General features: G+C 45.3%; 2 protein-coding genes across 2 annotated transcripts in view; both read right to left on the reverse strand.

Moving 5' to 3' along the window:
* plxdc2b (plexin domain containing 2b) overlaps positions 1 to 2,148 on the reverse strand; it is a 57,923-nt gene extending 55,775 nt beyond the window's left edge. Inside the window, 1 exon segment of the mRNA XM_062479526.1 lies at positions 1,657 to 2,148. Within this exon segment, the coding sequence (XP_062335510.1) occupies positions 1,657 to 1,759 (103 nt within the window). The 5' untranslated portion in view covers positions 1,760 to 2,148.
* A 5,884-nt stretch (positions 2,149 to 8,032) lies between these two features.
* The window catches only part of malrd1 (MAM and LDL receptor class A domain containing 1), a 31,661-nt gene continuing 15,020 nt past the window's right edge, over positions 8,033 to 24,673 (reverse strand). Inside the window, exons 20-33 of the mRNA XM_062480150.1 lie at positions 24,477 to 24,634; positions 20,444 to 20,624; positions 18,869 to 18,997; positions 18,506 to 18,667; positions 16,709 to 16,866; positions 16,103 to 16,304; positions 14,700 to 14,978; positions 14,271 to 14,396; positions 13,629 to 13,695; positions 10,285 to 10,373; positions 9,935 to 10,031; positions 9,662 to 9,722; positions 8,771 to 8,878; positions 8,033 to 8,648 (exon numbers count right to left, since the gene is read on the reverse strand). Of these exons, the coding sequence (XP_062336134.1) occupies positions 8,556 to 8,648; positions 8,771 to 8,878; positions 9,662 to 9,722; positions 9,935 to 10,031; positions 10,285 to 10,373; positions 13,629 to 13,695; positions 14,271 to 14,396; positions 14,700 to 14,978; positions 16,103 to 16,304; positions 16,709 to 16,866; positions 18,506 to 18,667; positions 18,869 to 18,997; positions 20,444 to 20,624; positions 24,477 to 24,634 (1,910 nt within the window). The 3' untranslated portion in view covers positions 8,033 to 8,555. The remainder of the gene's footprint in view (positions 8,649 to 8,770; positions 8,879 to 9,661; positions 9,723 to 9,934; positions 10,032 to 10,284; positions 10,374 to 13,628; positions 13,696 to 14,270; positions 14,397 to 14,699; positions 14,979 to 16,102; positions 16,305 to 16,708; positions 16,867 to 18,505; positions 18,668 to 18,868; positions 18,998 to 20,443; positions 20,625 to 24,476; positions 24,635 to 24,673) is intronic.

Raw genomic sequence — 24,673 nt, forward strand, 5'->3', positions numbered from 1 at the left:
CAATAGCGCAGTAAAGATAACAACATGCGTGAGTGTGTGTGTCTGTGGGCGTGCCTAATTATTTTTCTCTCTTTCTTTCCTCCCTCTCTGCCGAACTGGCTGTTTATTCCCTCTAATCAAATACAGTACTATACATACTCCAAACACTCCAAACACCTTGGCCCCGTCTAACACTTACACTGCCATATGAGATTACATTTCCCCCACCAATCCTCCTCGAAACAAGACCAGGACTATGAGGACACAACCCATGTTGGCATGATGTCCTCCAGGTGTCACAGAACCAGTCTGGAGCAAGTCTAGAACCCTGAGAAAACATGGAACCACTCACTGGAACCCAGGGAGGGTAGAATGGAGTCCCTGGCGACAGTCCCTGTGAACAGGGCTGACACATCATCAGCATGTGAACAAACATACTTCTCCCTCTTCACCCACCCCCTATCCCCAGTCCCTCCCCCCTCTCCCACGCCCCCTACCCTCTCTATTTCTCCCTCTTTCCTTCTAAAACGGTGGTTATTCATTGCTATGTTTTCTGAGTGTTGAATTTCAAGACTGGACACTCCCAGACTGGCACAGGATGTTCTGGGTCAACACTCTTAGATGAAAGCAACTCTCCCCTACCTGCTTCTTATCTCCCTCCCTCCTTCTCCATTGGGGCTGATCTGGCATCAAATAAGACCAGAGTCCTGCAGATTGCATTGAGAGAGACCTTGGTGCTAAGGCTCCCCAGGCACTGTTTGGCCAGATTCAATCTTGTTCATTCTCATTCATAATATTTACTGTAACTCAAGATGAAGGATTTTCGTATCATCCAGGTGTGGTAAATTGACAGAATACCACCGTGTGCAACGGTCTCAATTTATCTTAGGAACATATCCATGATTAATGGATAACCTTTGACAATGGGCGTGAGCCTGATTTATAAAAGAAAACAAAATCTCGACATGGATGTGTACTGTACATAATGACTTAAACAACTTCGAATATAACCTGTTTGCAACACTATATATTTACTAAGAATGTTTCAACGAACTGTTCTGGGGCAACCTATACATTGCTGGAATAAAAGAGGAAGACAATAGCATCCAGTTGCCGACCCGAGAACGCTTTCCATCTCTCCAATTTAATGCGCGCGCACCTGCTCACAAAAACACGAAAGGATGCATGCATGGGAGCGCCCGCACACACATGTTCGAATACTCCTATCCAATATGAACCTTGCCCCTACTTCCAAATGTCATTGCAAATATTGTAAATACATTGGCCTCCATTTCACTGTAGAATTATCTGGTAGTTAGCGCATGCTTTTGGATGCACCTGATGTGGTCCATCAATACAATTAATCAAAGAATGTTACGCGTTTAATCCCAAACATGATGAAAACAAAATTATCCTTTTACTTTACGCGACAGGTGAAATGGCTGTTTCGACCGTGAGCCTGTGACATCACACAAAGAGTAGACTATTTTGGTTTTCTGTTACGAATCGGAGTTGTGTTCTAACTGTCGTGCCTACTTTAGGATGTACAAGAGATAATAATGAACGTAAAAAATAAGCCCACATAACAAGACACGCTTTATTTGTTCACTAGCCTATGTTTTTTAATAATTGGATAATTTATGTAGGTCTTGGAACCATCAAAATTTCGGGTCTTACCGCTTGTTGTTATCTCCCCTCGAGTCGTTTGAAGCGCATTTCCAAGACAGTGTAAAACTAAAACAACTCCAACAATAAGGTCGAATGTCTTCACACCCGCCATATCCGAGGTCCACAGGTATTGGTTATGTCCCCTTTATATGGATATTTGTTTTTCATACACAAATTGTTTTCACGTTGACTCCGTAACTGTGCCTCTCCAGGAGCCAGTGTTTCCACAGCGAGACCTGTCTGTTCTGCTCGCTTTAACAGGAACAGCGGACGTTCGGTGTTGTTTGTTTGTGTTTGTGTGCGTGCTTGCTTGTGCGGGGTATGCGAGAGTGCGCGCACACGCTCGTCCAAACAGGTCCCAGTTCACAATCCAAAAAAGCAACACAGTTCAAAATATTGAGGTCATCTAAGCTCCGCGGCGTAACCTACACAGATCTCATTCCGACGGTCCTACCCGAGAAGGAGAAGGAGGCGCAATGTGGGCTGCGCTCTCGAAAGAGCAGGGTGCACTGTCCCCTCTCCCCCCTCAATCACCAATTCACCAATAGTGTTCAGTTTCTTACAGTGAGTGCCACCCCTTCATCACACACCCAGTTTACTGTAAACTACCTACCACAATTAGGTGTACAGGAGCGTATCCGTTCATCTGCATGTATTTTGTACAGTTACACTAACGGGTATCCTACATGTTTTCCTTGGTGTCGGTCCACACATTGGTACAGGGCAGGAATACAACCTAAGACTAATACTATAGCCTATGATGTGCATCATTAAGTCATCTCATCACAAACGTGACAGGGCAAAATAGTAAAATCCTTGCTTTCCATGTTGGTATAATTACTTTAGATCACTTAGGGTAGAGATGTATCCCATAAGCTCTGCCTGGACCTCCTCCATGGATCTCTCAACCGGACACAGGGCTGCCTACTCTGGACGGTGTCCTATTGTATCCTGCCTGTTTCATTTACCTTCCAGGACTTTAATGCGTTTGCACATATCAATGTTAAATTTAAGGTTAGCCCTATACTTTTGCACAACGGTAGGGGCATCCGACAACATTGATATGTGCAAACGATATAGGCCAAATGGCCAGAACACTAAGTTTCCCTCTCTTCCTCTGTTGCTGGTTGAGCTCTCGCTCCCTGCGCACGGCCTTCTGTGGCCATTCCATGGCTTTGAGCTTAAAAACTTCAATATTTTCCCACATTGAGTTATGCTCGCTTTGTGGAATGGGTACTTGTCTTCAAAGGCTACAGCCTCGCTATTGTCCTCTGCTGAACTCTAGCCTATACATGGGACTAGAAAGGCAGTTTAGGGAAATTGATGGCGTGTTGCAATCATATGACAAATTATATTCTGTTGAATACATAATTGCAGCCAAAGAAGTATTATGACAACATAAAAATGCAAACCCTGCAAAAGGTTATTTTAATTACAGCTTTTAGATATGGTTGACAATTTAGGCAATTGTAGCCAGGCTACAGTAGCCTAAACCAGCGTATAAATGATTGGAGCGGGAAAGGTATAGGATGTTATTCCAAGACCGTACTGAAACACACTCAAAGTAAAAATGGAAAGTTCGGCAAATTACAATTGAGTTAGTCCATGTATCATACCTGGACAAAGTAGCCAACTTGACCTATAGGTATCTTGCTTGCGCACCACCTGGATGGTTGCAGCGCTGGTATGAGCGCCCTCTTTCGGCAATAGCTTTCTGTAAAGTGAATATGTAACAGGTGGGCGTAGATTTTTTCTGGATCGGTCATTCAAGAAACGTTTAAATAGATTATTACTATCACGCTGATTAAATGAAAGAAGAAATGAAACTACTGCAGCCTAAATTTGCATAATATGATTAAATAAATATGATGTAATGATTATCATTATGAAGAGAATTTGGTTTTAGCAAAACAAGGCTGTGTTAGACTGCTTTCTTTGATTTCACCTATTCACGAACATGACAGCCATTCCTCGAGACCGTGTTTGGCAACCGGCTGGGAAAGCTCCTCACTTGCTTTGCCAGGCAGCACATGTGGACCAGTCTTTTGGTCTGAAATGGCTGCCGTCCACGCCTTAGAACTCTCTCCATTCTCCCTCTGCCCCTGTGGTTGGCTGTGATCCTGCCCAGGGAGAACCAGTTGGACCACATACATTTTCAAATTAAGACACCCTCACCATGGGAACAAAGAGGCCAACATGACCTTACCATAGTTATGGAAAAGCTTCATGGAAATACAATTATTTTCATTTCATAAAGACCTCCTTTTGTAGGTAAATGTTGGCAGACAGGCATGAAATCATGCAAGCAGCATTTGTTGATAATATGAGTTTTGGAAATGATTGATTAAACTGGAAGACTAGTTTATAGTTTATAATCTAAGTAGGCAGCTAGCCTACCAGTGCCAGTTAATCAGGATGTCAACAAGTCACAGCTTTGCCAATCCACTGTCCACCTTCCAAAGCCCACCTTCATTGAGTCCCACATTATACTATATAGAGAAAAATGATTGCATACATTTGGGAGGGGAGTCAGCCAACAACCCCAGTGCAGCACTGCTAACTGGATTTGTCGCCTATCTGGAGAGGACAGAGGGCTGCGTCAAGTGAATACAGTGGGCGATACTGTACCAGCACCAGCTAAGTGTCTGTGACAGCAGAGGTTGGCTGGATGAGGGGAGTTGTGGATGAGTTTCACTGTGGATTAAGAGATGGGGACCGGGCTGTTTATGCAGCAGGCCAATACTGGGGAAGGAAAAAAGCCAGAAACTCACACAGGTACATTAATGTCCTAGTATGTTGCCTGACAACAGCTCATTGTGGATGTGAGGATTGGTGGTTGCTAATGTTTCCGCTTGAGTTTCACCACATATTCCCAGCTTGAATACATTGCTATGCACTGGATTGGCAGTTCTGGATTTGTCTGCTTCTGAATGTTGCTGTTGGCTACTATTACTTTTGACGACCTTGGAAATCTTATTAACAACATGCAGTAATCTTTGATCTCAAGTTCAAGCTGTTTCAAACCTCAAAAACAGCAGACTGTAGAGGAGGTTGTTGGAGGTTGGGGGGGGATTATCATGATTTTGAAATTCTTTCACTTCCTTGTAAAAATTTTCAAACAGAGATGTTGAGAAATTGCTTGGGTTTATGTTGTGGTGATATGACAATTATTATCTGCTGACAAGGTTAGACTGGAGACTTCCACATCCCTTTATTTATCCATTTGTCTCAAAGTTGGGGGCCAAGCAGTAGATGTTTTTCACAGGAACATTGACATCTGAACTGCTGGATACTGGACCAAATCCATGTATCATTCTAGATACACAACATTGGCATTCGCTTACTGTATGCACATATCATGTACTTACATTTATGCTAATGTACAATGGCACAATACCTACATTGTACTGTGTGTAGACAGTTTACAACTTACACGCAAATTATTACACTGAGGGACTTACAAAGACTTAAAGTCAGAAGGACAAAATCATTCCAAAGTTTGCTAATGTTTTATTTGCCCATAATGTAGTTGGGCACTTGTGCGGTGGCCATCAAGGCCATAAAGCTGATTGGAGTGTTGTAGCCGTAGTGACTTCACTCAGGGGCCTGGGTGGAATGGGATTCAGCCTCCTTCAAAGTGGCCGGCCAGGGCAGAGTCAGAGCCAAGACGCCTGCCTCCAAAAGAGCTTTACAACTCTCTACTGCTGACAAAACTCTCTCTCTCTCTCTCTCTCTCTCTCTCTCTCTCTCTCTCTCTCTCTCTCTCTCTCTCTCTCTGTCTCTCTCTTTCTCTCTCTCTCTCTCTCTGTCTCTCTCTCTCCCTCTCTCATTTTTCTGTTGTTTTGGCGTAAATCACTTTTCTTTTCAAGGAGTGAAATCATTGCATGGTGGTGAAGAGGCGGTGGGTCTAGTCTCCAGCTCTGATCATCATGTTTCACCAGTGTGAAACAGGATCACAGACTGGAGGGAGCCAGAGCCCATACAGGGAAGGTCAGACACAACCCCCCCCCATCTCCATCTTTGTCCATGTTCTTATTTTTACTCTCTCTCTTGCTTCTTTTGTGTAGCACTTATCTTTGACTCTCTCTCGCTCTCTTTCTCTCTCTCTCTCCTATTTATCTCTCTTTTTTCCTATGTCTCTTTCTCTCCTCATTCTATGTAATGCAGCTTATTGACTCATTCGATTAAGTTCTGCTTGAGGTGTAATGTCAGGCGGAGACAACTTAAAAAATCGTTGAAAAAGGAATGAGAATCACACACAAATCCGTTCACACCTAGCAGGCACCTCAGGATAGCCAGGGCTTCTCACCCGGCGTACATGGCAACTACAGCACTCTTGTAGGGAGTCAGGTGGCCAAGCGGTGAGGGAATCGGGCTAGTAATTCGAAGGTTGCCAGTACGATTCCCGTCATGCCAACTGACGTTGTGTCCTTGGGCAAGGCACTTCACCCTACTTGCCTCGGGGGAATGTCCCTGTACTTACTGTAAGTCGCTCTGGATAAGAGCGTCTGCTAAATGACTAAAATATAAATATAAATATAAATATAGAGTAAAGAGTTTTAGAGCAACATCATGTACAGAAGAGTCCCTTAGCTTTCCACTGTGCAGATGGTGTTCATTCCCGAAGCTCGTTCAGGGCAGGTCCTGCCAGGTGAGTCTCTCAGCACTGAGTCTCTCCACAGTGCTTATGGGCCCTGGCACTGGAATGAAAGGAGAAGGTTGGGACTGAGTGTCTGTCACAGCCCGGCTAAAACACTTTAATGACGGTGAGCCACAAAGAGAGAACAAGGTCAGCTCTGTCCTTTTCTTTCCACTTCTCCGTCGCCTGGCCACCGGGAGCTTTTCCGTCCCACAACAGCAGATGTTCGCCAAGTTTCGAGATGTACTATTGAGGGGATATGGAAACTTAAGTGGCTTGCAGTTTGCTTGGGAAAGACTCAATGTGGTGCACCCCACAAAGATACAATACACATCTTTGACTGACTCGGTTGAGTTTTTCTCAGCTAAATTGGAGAACTTTTGGAATTTCACATCACACATAGTCAAAAATAACCCCTCAGGATTTATAGTAATTAATAATTAACGGCTAAAATGACGAAAGCCTGTTATTATGATCTTATTTTCATGGGCTGAAATACCGACCGAACTTCCCAAGCATCATTCCCATTGATCTAATTTGATTGATCTCACATGAGCAATCTAACTGAAACACTTTTTCCACAGTAAAATAAACTGGTGCCCTTTAAACACCGCTTCTCTGCAATCAATCAATCTGCCAGGCCTCGTTTTTGTGTTTCATAGGGAAAACAGCGAAACGATAAACCTCAAAATCGCGTTAATTAAGGAATGCTTCAAGAGATATTGACTTGAATAAAAAAAGTTAATCAAGCAAAGGGGGTCAATAAGGGGGAGCGCATTGAAGCAGAGAAACCAACTCAATGTTTAGGGTTTGCTGAAGTGGATTAGATAATTGGCTATTGCCTTTCACATTCAGCAATATACATTTCTTTGAAGAAATTATTACCCCCCCCCCCACACACACACACACACAATCAAGACAGAGAGAGTTGAGGACTCATTCTAAACTGTTGGAGAGAAAGTTATCTTTCACCTTGACTCGGCAGACCTGAGACTGTGGTTCCCGGGTGTAAGGGACAAAATGAAGAGTTGGCCTGGACTGAGAGACAGCAGGGCTGAAGTGGAGGATGGGCAGAAACCCAGGAACACACTAAAGGCCGTAACAGTTAGCCCTTTCCTCTCATGCGGCACCTGCCACTGTTACGCCTCATTTAGGAAGATACATTACAACAGTAAGCAAAGTGAAGGCCAAGGTTTTTGAAAAAATATTGTTTTGGCTCGTTTGCCAACTTTGAGGGTCAGGAATCGTTACATTACATGAGGCTTTTGGAGAGTGTGCACTGGGTGTCAACAAAACACTGACCTTTGCCTCGGCTCCAGGGATAGCTAGCATAATTGGAATAACAACAGGCTGGGTGAAAACAGCTGACTGGTGTTGCTTTACAGAAGTGCGTCAACAAAAGCCCAATGATGGGAGCTGCGCTGGTCTGGCTAAATGCTTCCAGGAGCTCTCCTCTCCCATTCAGTAGAGAGAATAACGATGGTTCCAGAGACTGAGTCCAAGCTCCCAGGAACAATAGGAGAAGAGAGAGAAAGGTGGTGGTGGTGGGGGGTGGGGAGTGGGGGAAGCATGGGGGAAAAGGCAGTTGGATGCACATTCTCAGTCAGCTGACTGTCACGTGAGTAGTGTGGGGAGATTAAATGAAGAGAAGGGAAGGAGGAGGTGTGTGTGTGTGTGGGGGGGGGAGAGGTGCATATGCAACATGTAGCATTTTTAAGTGAAAAGGACCTGTGTCAAATTATCAAATTATTTTATTCATTCAGGAGACATTCACCTTGTAACACCTTGTAAAGAGCACAGCTCAACATTTTTTTTGAGTCAGTTTACATTCTGCAGAAAGCCGGAAAGTACCAGTACTCATAACTGCCTCAATACCGTTATACAGTCACAGGTTTGGATCGCTCTGTATCATTTTATTACTGAACAACCCTACTCAACGCCACTGAATGTAAATTTAAAATGCCAAATCATGTTGGAACACAGGCTGATACATTGCCTGAATTAAAGTTTTACGATGATCCAGATCCTCACTATTAGAAACATATGTTGAGACATGCTGGAAGTACACAAATCCGAACCTCAAAACAGCTCAACTTTACGCAGAAAACATGGACCGAAAAGGTGCTGAGAGGATTCATAACATTGGTTGCCAGATAGCTTCACAAATACATTTCTGAATATTTCACCAAGGCTGTTGTCCATCCTGGGCTGTGATGGTGATAGTAACATGAGTATTATGGCTGTTGTTATTTGATGTTGTGATGTGTGGTTATGCCTCTGAGCTGTTGTTAGCTGCCCCAGCTGAGGGGTACTGGTACAGTGGGTTTGGGAAGGACAGTCTGGCATCTCTGTCCCCTGGACCCTGGAGTACACGCACGCATGCAAACACACACAAACACACAGACACAAACACATTTTATACATACAGACAATTATGGTAATTTTCAGTGGCCTGTCAGGGACTGTGTGTGTTGGAACCCTCACCTCCACATTCCTCCTCCAGGGGTAGACGCTGATGGGCAGCCCAGGACCCTCACCCATCCGTGGGTTAGAAGCAGGGGAGGCCCTGGGCCTCACCTCCAGGGAGGGGGGCTGGAGACAGGGTGACAGAGCAACATTTAAAAAAAACAAGATGAGAAGATGAGGAAGAAAGCATGGATAAAAAAGTGGATGTGAAACACAAAACAAACAATGTGTGTCTATATTGTGGGTTTCTCATGCTTACTGCAAGAGGAAAGGTCTCTCTCATTTACTTTGACATTCTCTCTGCTCTGGATCACACCTCTAACATGGTTTGTCCTAAAAATATCTCCTTAGACAGCAAAAAGATGATAATTATGACGACTGGACAATTTTTATGTCTCCATCTCTGAAAAGGCGTTCTCAATGTCCTTTCAAGGGGAAGTGATTGCAGTTGAAAGTCTAAATGTATTTAAGACTCTCTCTCTCTCTCTCTCTCTCTCTCTCATTACACACACGTAAAATACATTAGTACTAAAATTATGACATCTGTCTTGGTGATGTTTATGCAGTTTACACTCCTGCTGGGCTGCTTCTCAATGGTAGCGGAGAGACTGGAGAGCTTGGATCTAATGCTCCAGGCATCTCTCTCCATCTCTCTCTCTCATGTTGTCTTTTACCCCCCCCCCTCTCTCTCTCCTAACACATACAAAAATCGATGTTCCCCTTCTAAAAGGACAATCGTGGAGGACATTGTTTAACCACTAGGACCTTTAGCTATGTCAGATGTGGTTAGCTGACCTATCAATACAGAGAGGTGGAGTAATGTGATTTATATGGTTGACTAATCCCAACTACACATTCAAAATTAAATACAGAACATACTAAAGTGATTGATAGGGGCTCCGTACTGACCTCTGACCTCCAGTTAAAGGCCGCGTTATCCATCACGCCATAGTCCATGAGATCATGCTTACTGTGGAGTCAGCACATTAGCACATTATCATCCCTAACTTCCTCCTGCTCTTCTGCACAACATCCTCATCCTCTTCTTCATCCTTATCTTCCTCCTCCTCCTCACAATCATCCTCCTCCTTTTCATGATCATCAATGTCACCTCCTTCTCTTCCTCCTCATAGTCATTGTCATCTTCATCATCAGTATAACATCTTAAACCACTGAACTTACATCAAAGATTGCTTCTTCAAGAACAGAAACACAACAGAGACTGTGATTCCCGCTATCAGAAGGACCAGTCCAACAGCTATTCCTGCGTACATGGTCTCTGAACAGAACACGCAACACATGGGTACAGACTGTAAACACATCCTGTAAACAAATCCATCACTTTGACCGACAGTCTGTCTTAATGTAAACTCATTGACGCCTGTACATTTCAGTAATTAAATTAAAGTAAATAATTTTCTTTGAATTCTAAATGAATTCTAAATGAATTTAATGAATCATTTACAAATCACAACTCTTATGGTATAAAAGTCTAGTTTCAGAGCTTGTGTTAGAGAGCAAGATTTGTTTACCTAGTTTTGAGCCAGGTTCAGGGGGTAAGATGGAGGGAGAAGGCTTCTTTTTCACATGGCACCGGATGCCCGTCCAACCAGGGGAGCATCTGCAGTCATAGATCCTCACGTCACAGACTGACACTGGCATTGAGAGGCCAGCGTCGACCACTCTACTGTAGCATGGCATCTATTCATACTGAGACTTTGGTGACGGACACAAGGAACAGTAAAATGATGACAGATTGGGACATTTCGGCCCTGACAGAGAACACAGATGGCGGCATGGAATCCAACCACACAGGACAAAGGGGGGACACCCACTCTACCAACTAAAAACATAAAAGTACTCATATTGAAAGCTACTAGTTTCATCTTTCAATCTTACACGGACATAAAGCACAGCAAGAAAAGTACTGTATAAATTGTGATCTCTGACAAATGGTTGTAGTACTGCCCCTGGGAAAATAACAGTTTCTCAAACGTATTCTCATCCAAGTCCACATCTGTTCAATATCATGGCTAGAATGTGGGGAAAGAGCCATGTATGAGATGGTCGAATGCAGAACACGCTGCTTACATTAGGGCTGTTTTATCTTCATTAGGGTACAGTGGGCTAACTGGAAAGGTTGTGTGGCCAGTGTGTGTATTTGTGTGTGTACTGTACATGTAGGCGTGTGTCTATGTGTATGTGTGTGTGTGAGCCAGCTGAGATGGCTGATGGTGGACTGTCCTTGGTTTAGGTTCCAGCCCACCAGGTGGATTGGGACTAGTATGCCAATGATAGTGTGAAGCCACTGTTGAGTTTAGACAGGCAGTGCGTGGTGGTGGTGGTGGTTGCAGGGGGATGGAGAGGTGGGGGGGAGGGGGAAGTAGATGATCACGAATGGGGGGTGTATTGGTCACAAAAAGACACAGGGAGGGACAACATTTGATGGTTGAAAAGAAACAGAGAAAGAAAGAGCAAAAGGGAGATAGAGACAATAGGATAAAGGAGAAAGAACAAGAGAGGAGAGGAGAAGAGAGATCAGACTTCTCTATGCCAATATCACCCCCCCCCCCCCCCCCCCCCCATAGCTTGGCACATTAGAGCAATGCACAATGTTAAAGACGGATTCAGCCCAACATTCCTGGAGGGAAACAATTTGCATTTAAATGTGACATTCTCACGGCATTGTGGGAAAGGACAGAGGATAGCATAGCTCTGTCAGTCAAGTGACTTTGGAGTCCAGATGCCCCCACTCACATAAACCCCCTGCCCATCTACATGCCCCAGAGCTGCTGTAACCCCTGTCTCAAGCAGAAAAACACACGAAAACTGAGGGTGACTGACAAACCATTATGAAATCAACAAAATCAACCATTTAGATAGTTTGATAAGACCTGAATAGATTCTGAATAGATTTGATATTTCCAGATGTCATCTGCAACAGACATATCAGTGATGTATAGAATATTGATTATGTATCAGCTCAAGTATCTGAGGATCATCAGGTCTGCGGACGAAAATCTGAGCCAGGAGCAACTTCTGAATATGCTCCAGTCTCTCCCAGCTCTGGTCTCTCAGGCCATTGTGGGTTTAGGAGAACCAGAGAGGAGGAACAGAGAGGAGGACCGTGGAGGTTCAGTCACAGTCCCACCAAATTCACAGGATTAGTCTAATGTTCTGGTCTTTTGCCGACCACTCCCGCAAACTAGACCTCTAGGGGGGGGGGGGGGGGGGGGGGGGGAATGTTCACATTTTGACCAGGAACATCTATGAAAAGTCCCCTTGGGGGAAAATGTGTGTGTGTGTGTGCGTGTATATGAGTGTGTTTCTGTGTGTATGAAAGCTATTGGGTATGAGAGGCCGTATAGGCCTTAATTCATACTTGATCTCACATACACGCCATGACCTCACATATATACCATTATACTCTCACATATATACCATTATGCTCTCACGTATATACCATTATACTCTTGCACATAAACTGGCATACACTCTTACACACACAAAAATACCGTCTTATATGCACCATCATACTAAAGTATGACAATATATGTAAGAGACAAATAGTATGTGTGAAACAGAATGTTACTATATGTAAGAGAATAACAGGATGTGTAAGAGAGAATACTTGTCTATGTGAGAGAGAATACTTGTCTATGTGAGAGAGAATACTTGTCTATGTGAGGGAGAATACTTGTCTATGTGAGAGAGTATACTTGTCTATGTGAGGGAGAATACTTGATGTCACTCAGTCTCGTCTTGATAGGGAAGGTGGGCGTTAGCTACATCTACCCCAAATCCTTCTTCATGTGTAAGCCAATCAGGAACTGAGAATTCAGTACTACTTCCTTTTCAATCAAACTGCCTTCCGTTTCAATCAAACTCTCTCACATAGACAAGTATTCTCTCTCATATAGACAAGTATTCTCTCTCACATAGACAAGTATTCTCTCTCACATAGACAAGTATTCTCTCTCACATAGACAAGTATTCTCTCTCACATAGACAAGTATTCTCTCTTACATAGACAAGTATTCTCTCTTACACATCCTGTTATTCTCGTACATATACTAACATTCTGTTTCACACATACTATTTGTCTCTTACATATATTGTCATACTTTAGTATGATGGTGCATATAAGAGGGTATTTTTGTGTGTGTAAGAGAGTATGCCAGTTTAAGTGCAAGAGTATAATGGTGTATATGTGAGAGTATAATGGTATATATGTGAGAGTATAATGGTGTATATGTGAGACCAAGTAGTTTATGTGCAAGAGTATAATGGTATATATGTGAGAGTATAATGGTATATATGTGAGAGTATAATGGTACATATGTGAGAGTATAATGGTATATATGTGAGGTTATGGTGTTGTATATGAGACCAAGTAGTTTATGTGCAAGAGTATAATGGTATATATGTGAGAGTATAATGGTATATATGTGAGAGTATAATGGTATATATGTGAGAGTATAATGGTATATATGTGAGAGTATAATGGTATATATGTGAGGTCATGGCGTGTATGTGAGTTCAAGTATGAATTATGGCCTATACGGCCTTTCATAGTTGGGGGATAAGCTTAGACTCCCCTACGGTCTGTGGAGCGTGTCTTTTCCAGGGAATGAAACAAGACTGATGGGATTTCCATGTTTTAAGGCAGCCAAAAGTGAGAGAAAAGGAGAAGGGAGCAAGGAAAGAAAAGAACTAGCATCTATCTTTGTTTGTGTCTGTTTGCGTGTGTGTTTGTGTGTGTGTTTGTGTGAAAGAGGGAGACAGTGAGGGAGGGAAACAGAGGTAGAGAAAGAGTGTGAAAGTATGTATCTGTATGTGTGTGCTGCATCTGGGTGTTGTTTGTACTCCTACTCACATGCAAACCGGCCCATGATTCTCCACACGGCACAAGCCGTGATCCAAACAGTAATTTGGTTGACATTCTGTCAAAAGACCAAGAGCAGAGTTCAACATCATCCTGTTAAACAATGTGAGGGTAGCAGAGACATACTAAAAAGATAACTCCATGTTTCCAACATCCTACTGTATATCCTATATCCTCCTTGTTCTCAACACTGTACCGCCAGATATCTGTGTCTTACAATAGCCACTCGTCATGTCTTATTGACCATATTCGACCATTTTCTCTATTTAATGATCATGCAGAAGAAATTCTGGACTCTGCCCTGATGGGCCAACTGGGATTCTGAATTACATCAGAAGCCCAGTTCAGAGAAGTTCTGGCACTGCCTGGAGTGACCTATGAAGTGGGCCTTCAATACAGAAAAAGCACCTTTGGGCAACACACAGATGGGTTTGAAGGCAGGAGGACAGTTTATAAACCCCACGATTCATCCCCAAAGCCCAGTGTTCTTGCCAGAATCCATCCAAACATCCCCCACCCAGAGCCAGCTCACCCACCTCAGAAATCCAGCATTAATTTCAAGCCCAACAAAACACATTGACTGGCGCCAGAGAGAGACAGGTGCAAAAGGCACCAACAACATTCAGACGTTACCATGGCAGCTGGACTCATCGGCATGGAAGGTGAGACAGTCGACAGTTTGGTCGCAGCGTTGGAGCTGGGGGAAACACCTGGGGGGGCTCTCACACACCAGCTCCCCCACCTCACACTGCAGCAGAGCTGGGGGGAGGCACAGCAGAGGACAGAGAATGACATGGAGAGTTGAGGAACTGATGGGTTTAGTACAGAGAGAGACAGAGAGACAGAGAGACAGGGAGACAGAGAGAGAGCTAAAGAGGGAGACAAAGAGAGTGTTCCGACCATAAATCACAATCAATATATTATTTAACAGAAGGAAACTTGAGTGATCGCTCTGGCTGGATTTGAAGCTTCGTTCACACATCCCTGCTTGGGTGTTCTCGAGCTGTGTGTGAGACTCACTACACACAAGCACACATACAGGCACAGACAACACACACTTACGGCAGCTATATTCGTCCTCTCCATTGGGGCAGTCAGGGACCCCGTCACAGCGAAGTATGGAGGGCAGGCAGCTGGAGTCTGAGCACTGGTACTGGTCTCGGGGGCAGCGGTCCTGGGGGGGAACGGTGCCCGGGGTCAGGCTGGGACACTGTTCCTCATCTGATTGGTCAGCACAGTCGGCCTGGCCGTCACACCTCCAGCTCAGGGGGATGCAGTAGAAGGAGTAGAGACACTGGAACTGGTCTGGGTCACAGGTCAGGGGCTGGGGGGTCACCGGGCCTGGGAATGACACAAACACACACACACACACCCACAAGTTTACACATAGACAGTAGACACACAGACACATACACACATAGACACACATGGACATATAGAGACACACATACATGGACACACACACATGGACACCCACACAAATGTATGCATACACACACACAGACACACACGCTCACACACAGTGTATAAGAACAGATGGCATGAATGCCTGCAAGCATAAGATGTGTTTCCACACTTGCAGGCAGGCCTACACACACCCACAAACACATATTTTGGAACACATAAAAGAGACTACTTGGAAGACCAACGGCAACTCTCACTACACATCCACTAGCAACACAGAGGGCACTTTCTACTTCCTTTTTGCTGTCTATTCTCCTCACAGACTGTGAGGAGTCCTTGAATCGAATGTGTGAACTTGTAGTGGATTGTGTTGGCTCTAATGATCTAGCCTGGGCAATTGAACAGGGAGGGAGGGAGGGAGGGAGGGAGGGAGGGAGGGAGAGAGAGAGAGAGAGAGAGAGAGAGAGAGAGAGAGAGAGAGAGAGAGAGAGAGAGAGAGAGCATGTGGGCATGTGTGTGTGTGTGTGTGTGTGTGTGTGTGTGTGTGTGTGTGTGTGTATGTGTTCATGGAGGCAGAGAGGAGAAGAGCAGTGAAGAGGAAGCCACAGGCAGGCTGCTGTTATAGGTGGTGGGGTGTGGGTGGGGGAGCAGGGGAGGGAAACAACACAATACACATGTAATTGCTTTTCTCCCCCATTGCTCTCTGCTCTCCCCAGCTCTGACCCAGACTCCACAGTGAATTTATATGGGCCTATGGGGCAACAGGCTCCATTAATTCAAACACTTCCCCTGGCTAAAGAGAGCACTTTATAGACAAGACGAAAGGAAGGAGGGAGGGAAAGAATGTGTGTGGGGAAGAGTGAAACAGAGAGATGAACCAAGGAAATAGGGTGTTATTCAAATGCGGTAAGGTGTGGGAAGGGTGAGAAAAGAAGAAAGAGAAAAGGTAGGGATTGATGACTGTGAGAGAGAAAAAGAGAGAGAGGGAAAGAGAAATAGAGAGAGAAGAGGGGAGAGAGTAAGGACAGAAACACAGACAGCGATGGAAAGAGATAACCTACCTCCAACTGTACACTCGGGCGTGAAGGAGATGTCATCCAGGGCGATGTCCGTCCAGATGTCTCCGCCCACCTCGGCCTGGAAGCGTACCCTGAACGGCCCCGGGTTGGACACTATAACGTTGGCGTAGGACCACTGGTCTCCGTGGTTACCGCTGGAGGCCCACATTAGCAGACTGGTTCCACTGGGTTCCAGGGTGAAGACCTGACAAAACCCAGAAACAGGTATGAGCACCAGGTCAGACACTGTCTGTCTGTGTGTCTGTGTGTCTGGAGGGCTGTCCTTCTGTTTGTTTGTCTGCCTGCCCTTCTATACTATGGACGTGCTGTAAGCTGTCACGTCATGACATTCACAAATGTAATTTAATGTGCATACAGGGCAGAGATGCACAAGTGAGATAAAATAGATGAGACTACCTCTGACTGGTGTAGCCAGCTAGTAAGCTGAAACACTGAGATGTAGGTCAATCAGGAAGGAAGGGGAAGTTTCAAGAGGACAATCTTATTCTTGGTCAGGAAAACTTATCCTACAAACGAGGGCTCAACATGATTCAAAATAGTAGGGAGGGGTATCTCTCAGGAGAGGCGTGGCAGTGGTGTTGGTCTCACCTTTAGAGTACCCATCTTCTCAGAACCAAGCATGTGAAACCAGAAGCGCAGGTGGCACAGGCCGATACTGGCCGGGAACAGGTGTCGCGTCGTCACCGTGGCGATGTCCCCCTCCCTCTGAATGGCTGAGTGGACGTACAGGTACCTCCCCCCTCCGTCTGATTAAGATAAACACACACACATAAGTATGTACATACACACAACCTCACATGAACACGCTCACACACACATACATAGACACACACACACATACACTGGCTGTATCAGTGATCAAGGATAGCTCCAGTGAAGGGTTTCCAGACATATAGCATCCCGCAAGGATAAGTTCCATAAGTACATGCTGCCACTCTCTTACATCCTCACACTGATGCAACAGCCCAGAAACCAGTCTGAAGACTTGAAAGTTGAATCATGTAAGTTAGTGTTGTGTCTAAAATTAGACTACTGTGTTGCTTTGAAAGGCCTTTTGTTACCTTGTGTTGTGTCATGCAGTGCTTAGCATTGTGTTACAAATGACTGAAGTGTTGTCTTCGAGGGGAGGTCAGAGAGGAGACACCAGAGAGGAGACACCAGAGGGGTGAAGCCAGAACAAAGGAATCAACTGGAATCAACTGGAAGCGGAATTTTCTGTACATTAGAAAACCTTTGGGACTGTAAGACCACCTTGTCCACCAGACAGCACAGAGTCCTGAGGGCTTGTCCACCAGACAGCACAGAGTCCTGAGGGCTTGTCCACCAGACAGCACAAAGTCCTGAGGGCTTGTCCACCAGACAGCGCAGGGTCCTGAGGGCTTGTCCACCAGACAGCACAGGGTCCTGAGGGCTTGTCCACCAGACAGCACAGGGTCCTGAGGGCTTGTCCACCAGACAGCACAGGGTCCTGAGGGCTTGCTCCCTCGTGTCCTTCTCCCTCCACCATAAACTTGGATTTGTCTGTGGATTCTTTCATGGGACCTCTTTGGACCCTGTATCTCTGGACACCAGTGATGATGCAACCTGTGGGTGTCCCTCTGTGTGTGTTTCGGGTCCTCTTTGTGCTATGGTCTCACAGCGTGCCTCCAAACCATTTATGTGTGTGTGTGTGTGTGTGTGTGATACTGTCCGAGCCTATCGATATGCTTCACAGAGGGGTCATGAGGTCAACCCGGACACCAGAGCGTACCAGACAGGCCTCCACTGCATGTATCTTTGCGATCAATACAATGTGTGGAGTAGCCCCTCCCTGGGGTGAGTGTGTGCGTGTATGTTTGATCGAGGACGTGTTTGTCATATCATGGCTCGACAGAGGAAAACTGTATCCATCCCTCTTACAAAACAACATTGTCCTTGTCGAGTTAATGGGTCAATCTATTATGTATTGTGTCACATATTAGATAACTGTCTTTTTACAGTGTGAAACACGGAACACCCACACACACATGCACCTCCTATCTCCAACTACTCACTACACTATCCTACCACGGTAAACAAACCCAAATATCCGATGAACACCCTTTGAGTTGCCAATAAACAGAAGAATGCCTAAATTTCCTGGGAGGAAATCCTCTCATGGCTCTGGGAACATCACTGATCTGCCTCAGTGCTCCGAGAGCAGCTCCAAATCCACACCAGGAGATTGCCTGTTGCTAGGCACCATCTAACAGCAGACCAGGGGCTGGGAAAAGCCATCTACCTGCAGCCCAAGAGATTAGTGAGACTTTTGGCCTCTGCTATTCTGCTATTCCACAGATTTTAATCTATTCTATTCTTTGCTACTCTACTGTGACGGTACTCTGGGGCTGTATGGGGCAGACTTACCAGGGCTGTGGTCACCGCTAGGTCCCGTCCCGGGAGTGTCACTCTTCTGGCCAATCCTCCAATCACAGTCATTGCCAGGGTCCTGAGACAGCTGGCAGGTGTCTTCCCATTGGTCCTCGGGCATGTTGAAGTTACAGGCACCTGGAAGGCCTAATATGTGGTCTGGGAGGCGGGGAAAGAGGGATGGGAACAAGCAAGTGTGGCAAAGAAAGAAAGAGGTTGGAATAGGGATTGAGTGTGTGAGAGAGGAGGAGATAAAAGTAAAGAGCTAACAAGACAGGTGTAATGGAAGGGGATAATCTAAATTGATGTCCACGTTGTGGTGGGAAAGTGATTGGACAGCTCAGGGTTCCAAGCCCTCACCACAGTATCGCTCGTCTGAGCCGTCCTCGCAATCAGCCTTGCTGTCACACACCAGACGGGCCTCCAAGCAGTCACCGCTGCCGCACACAAAGTCAGTGACGTCCGGACAGGAGTCAGGAACCACGGCATCTAAAACACACACACACGTGTCACAGGCACACACACGGTCACAGACACGCACACAGTCACACGCAGTCACGTGCACGCACACACGCGTAAAGACGCAGTCACAACGAGAAGAGACAACCCTACAGGAGGGCCACTCGTATCCCATCACTCGCTTGAGTTCGAGGTGTGATTCCGGTGTCAAGTATTGAGACTTTAGCGTTGGTGGACTTGACAGCTGTGACGCAGATGCAGTATATCACAGTGAGTCAGGGGGGCTGTGCTTTCCAACCGAGAGAAGTAGAACGTTGAGAAGCAGCCCTGGGTGATAGAACTCTCTCTTTCTCTTCTGTTACCTCCCTTGCTCTCTGGTACCACTTTTCTCTTTCTGCTCGCCTCAATCTCTCCCCTATCTGTTTGTTGTTTGGCTCCAGAGGACAGGAACAGCCATAGCAGAGTAAACAGCCGCAGACTAGGCCACAGCCATCAAACACTGTTCCTGCTGCGCAGCCTTGTTTGAGAAAAGATAGAACATCCCAGACAGGGATCAACCGGATAAGACGTGTGTGTGTGTGTGTGATGTGTGCGTTAGTGTGTGGGTGTGTGTGTGTGTGTGGCCGTGAGGATAACAATGTCCCATTAGAGTGAGAAAGACAAATAGTTGCTTGAGGTTGCAAAAATGGAACTGCTGGCAAACCTATTTTGCATGTGCACCATGCAACAATGTAAGTATGTGTGTGTGTTTGTGTGTGTGAGGGAGAGAGAGTGTGTGTGAGCTTCAGAGGGGAGCACAGCAGAGGTATGGCCAGTTGCCATCTTCTGGATAGACCTCTGCCAGGGCCTTCTTACCGTGTTCAACTAATGTGAAACATCGGTCTATGACAGAAACATCTAGAAAGAGCACATGTGATCCCCTGTCACCCCCTGTATGTGGGTGTATGTGTGTGTGTGTACACAAGTATGTGGGTGTGTGTATGTATGGCATATGGTTGCCACATTCGTCAAAAAGAAAAGGTTCCTGACTGAGTAGCAAAACAAGTTTGTAGCAAAAGGAGATCTCTTCAATGCACGGCTGAATGGCAGTTGGCTTGCAGGGCAACTAGAGGAGCACATTTAAAAGCTGCCAGAGAAGCATAATCTCATTTAATCCACATTATTCAAGGATGGCCGCAGGTACTGTTCAATTCACAACATCAAACGTATAATTTCATGGCTTCAACTTCAGTTCCAAGGAACTGTCAATGACACGACTGAAATGTAATTAGGCTGTGTTCACGCATGGTAATCATAAACTCATATCTTATAGTTGAAGAGGATAAGTGAATTAACTCAATTTGCTTCCAATTAGCTCTTTCTATAAATCTTTTAATGTCTTAGATCCTTATCATATGAGACGCCATCCATGCCAAGTCATATCCCAAGTCAAGGGAAACAATAAATAGTTGATGTAGTACAGTGTGTGTTACTCACTGGGGGCACAGTCTAGAAACTCCAGATCATCCAGGGAGGCCCCTCCGCCCAGGTCTGCAGAACGAACCCCTTCGAAGATCACCTCAAAGTCTCTCAGTTTCCTCAGAGGAACCTCTGCTCGGTTCCACTGCTTTCCCTGGTTCCCTGTCCGGCTCCACACCTCCGTCAGAGCGTTCTCTGTCTGTCGAGAGGGGTAGAAGACGTACAGAAGAGGAGAGAAAAAAGAAGTGGAGAATAAAGGAGGTGGAATGAAGTGACAGGGCAAGCCAAGCCTTAAACAGGGAAGCTTATTCAAAGCTGTAGCACTTAGTGCTTTTACACAGTAAGACACTACACATGGAGCTCAGAGTGACTCGTAGAAGGAGCTACGCTGCCTGGAATCAAGGAGGCCATTGTGGAGTGGTCATTGTAATGACATTGGAAGGACATTTGGCTCTCACCCTCAGACCAGGCACTCATGTTCAAACACATCTCTGGTCTGAATGAACTGTATTCGTTTCATTACGACACATATGGAAGGCATTAAAGCCCAGGCTCAATGTATTACCAGTAAATCCTCTGTCTGTTCCCATAGGGCTGTCCAGGCCCTTCATCACAACTAATAAAGCTGTGAAACAAACTGTGTGTACAATAACTTCAAGGCTCCTTTATGGCTATGTTACACACCAGTGTCTCAACTGCAAGGATTTTGCAAGTCATTTATCCAGACAGCAAAATAGAGCCTTGAGTTATCTTTTAATTTAAAGATGATTTTCTTCTAGATCTGACTGGTACACTGTCAACTCACACGATTAAAGATAGTGTCATAGGATCCTCTTTAGTGGATAGTGGATAGTGGAGGATAGTGTCATCACAAAAGTGAAAAATGGTACTTATTTACAGTCGACAGTAACACTCATTGTAGCGTGTCCTATTGGGATGTACATCAGACCATTTAGAGATATGCATCAGCGCCTGTTTTATCTTGGGTCTACATACAGACCTGCTGAAGAAGCCGCTGCCAAACCACTTAATGGAGGCCTGATGGTTACAGGGGCGAGGAAGGCCTCGTACAGACTGAGAGGACTCCCATGATGGAGGCAGAGGGGATATGGATTTTGGAGTTGTGCAGTAATTGAGTGTCTGAGAGTAGAGACAATGCTGACAATGATGCAAACACAGAAACTATCTTCATTTGTATCTTCTTATTACATTGGGATGGCCCCCATCTGGAATTATAAGGATTCAAGTTGTTCCTTCAAAGGAGATAATAGACTTTGATAAACACTAAAAATAGCAGTGACTCAGCAGTTACTAGTGACATCATGGATTTAGGCTATCTAGTCCCTGTAGGGACAGAATGTGTATCCATATCTGACCTCCCTCTGTACTAGTACTGAGTGTATCACAACAAAACATGAAGGTAACCTTAGGCCTGTACTATAACACTAGCTAATCAGCTGTAAATATGTTTCTGCCAAAGGGTGCAGTACACTGCAGAGACAGGAGAGAGAGAAGGGGCTGGACTTAATCTACTCAAAACAGAGGACAAGCAATGTCGTGTTCTGCTCAGCAGTTTGAAAGCTTATTAAACTGGCCCCCTGGGGTAAACCGCACTTTCTGTCTCTTGGACTCTTCTAGTCCTCTGCCAATGGAGTCTTTGTTAGAATAATCTTGTTACTGGGATGGTAAAGCCTGTATTAATATCTTGTCTCGTTGAAATATTTATCCAGGTTTATGTGGGATATTGGAAGCGAACTGGACCTTTACATACCAGTAGTGCAGTACTGAGGAGTGTCTGCTGTGACCTGTGATTTGATGCCTCAATGCCATCTCAATCGGGGTGCTGATCAGATCAATTTGAAAGATCATTTTCTAAGATCATAATCTGGCAGTGAGACCGCAAATCCACTTTGTGCCTAAATCAGAGAGGACGTAGAGTTACATAACTTTATTTCAGTATCACCGATGACAATTCCAGGAGTCTAAATGAACTGGGAAAGTTGTAATATCACCTCAGAATAAATATTCCATTGACATCTCCCCTAATGTCTTAGTATATTGAATGTCTTGGTAAGCCAAAATCCAATTTATATTCATGGCTTTTTCATTTTATGGGAGTGTTGGCAGTCGTTTGGTTGTCAGCTCACCTTCAATCCAAAGTACATCCACTTTTTTTCTGCTCTTCGGCTAACAAAAGGGATGCAAAGTTGTGAAGCCAAACTTGGAAAGCTTCCCAACAGACTTTGAGCATTTTCAGACATCACTTTACACAATATGTGTGTTCAAAATCAATATACACAATGAACCACAAGCAAATGTTTGTGTGTGTGTGTGTCAATATAACCTTTTGAAATATCAATGCACTGTTAATAGAGCAGATTTTAAGAGTAACATCTGGGCAAGTCAACATTCAGATGTGTGTGATAATGTCTACACTCTGGGTTTCCAACATTGATGCTAACTGACATGCCATTCACACTCCAACAACCATGTTATCAAAACATCTAAACTGACTCTACACTGATTCACTAGTCCTCATTCACACCCTCCTTCCTCTGGTGTGATCACACGATGACCTTTAAATCCACAACCACCACAGAGTCAACCAATCCCCTTGTCTCATTTCCTCAACCAATCGTGACCTTCCTTGAAGGTCACATCTAGTGCGTTCCGACCTCCATGAGAGGACCCATCACAAAGTGCCTTGTGGTCCTTCTCATGTCTGTCTTGCTGTGGCAAGGATATCACCGCCAGGGAGCCAGAGTCAGGTGCAGGCAGACAGAAGTCTCGTGGTCAGGGCGAACAGCCAGGGCAGCAGTTCAACATCTGATCGATGAAGCTTAGATAATGAAGCGATATAGTCAGATGGGAGGTGAGTCAGCGCCACACAGGAGCAAATGTGCTCTACGCTCTGTATTACAATACTCTGTTCTCTGTGTGTGTGACTTGCATTAATACTACAATATTAGGACATACTCTGAATGTTCTATTTGCTTGAAGGGATTTGTTTTAACAGTGTTTGTGTAAAAGAAAATGTATGATATGGTGGTAGGTAAGAGTGTTACTGTCTTCCTCATCACTTAGCAGAAGCAGTCAGCAGCATTAACATGACGCACCGCTACTTGAGGGGAAAAGAAGAGCTTTAAATGGAATTTACATGATGACTCCCTGTCCCGCCTTGCAAATTGCTCCGAATGGAGATAGGGAATCACACGCACGCACACGCACGCACACACACACACACACACACACACCCGCACGCATACACAGAGTAAAAACAACTGCTGAACCAAAGATGTGCCGCACCTTAACCTTGAGCACCACTCTTACAGAGTCTAATCAAGTCTGAGAGTAAACAAACCAGTCAGCAGAGAGAGGAAGACAGACAGAGCTTCTGTTGTGGTCCCACTCAATTAAACATGTGTGTTTGTACAAGGTTAAATAAATGAAGGTGTGCTTGACTATTAGAAGCCCTCAGAACTGGCAAAGGATGAAGGCTCATGGGGGTAGGGGGTAGGCGGTTCTACTGGGGTACCCTTGGTCCAGATGGCACAGTAGCACTGACTGGCTGCAATCCCCCTGCAGCAACCCCCCGCCCCCCCTCCACCCCCCCCCCCTCCACCCCCCCCCCCTCCACCCCCCCCCCCCCCCCCCGCCACCCCCCCCCCCCCCTCCAGGCTCTGCCTGACCTGCACACATCCAGCCAGGGCACACACGGCCTGGCATCCAGTGCCAGCCTGCTGGTTTGTACTTAGCAACATAATTGAGAGCATGGCAAATGGACAGTTGCTCTCCACTGACTATTACAGACGGGCCTCTTATTCCAGAATTATTAGACAGAAATAACACCATGCCTGGGTTGGGTAACCATGGCAGCCACTGCTTATTTTTCAGACTGGAGCACTCTGAAACTGTCTGACCCATAGACATATATATATGTCTATGGTCTGACCAATGTCACTGTGACATAAACAGTGCATGTTGTTATGACACACAGAACAGTTTGTAGATAATATGGTTGAACAAGACCTCCCAGAGACAGACCTCTTACCTTGACCAGTAAGCGGATGGTGCCTGATGCCTTCTGGGAGATGTAGTACCAGAAACGAAGCTTGCAGATGGAGCTGGACTCCTTCCATGGGGAACTCCTCATGTGAGCTTTGTCTCCTTTCAGTCCCACGGGAGTGGCCTTCAGATAGACAAGATGTCCTAGGGGGGTGGGCGTTTGGTGGAGGGGGATTGATAGTT

This window comes from Osmerus eperlanus, chromosome 15 (assembly GCF_963692335.1).
Source record: "Osmerus eperlanus chromosome 15, fOsmEpe2.1, whole genome shotgun sequence".
In the NCBI taxonomy this organism is placed as follows: domain Eukaryota; kingdom Metazoa; phylum Chordata; class Actinopteri; order Osmeriformes; family Osmeridae; genus Osmerus; species Osmerus eperlanus.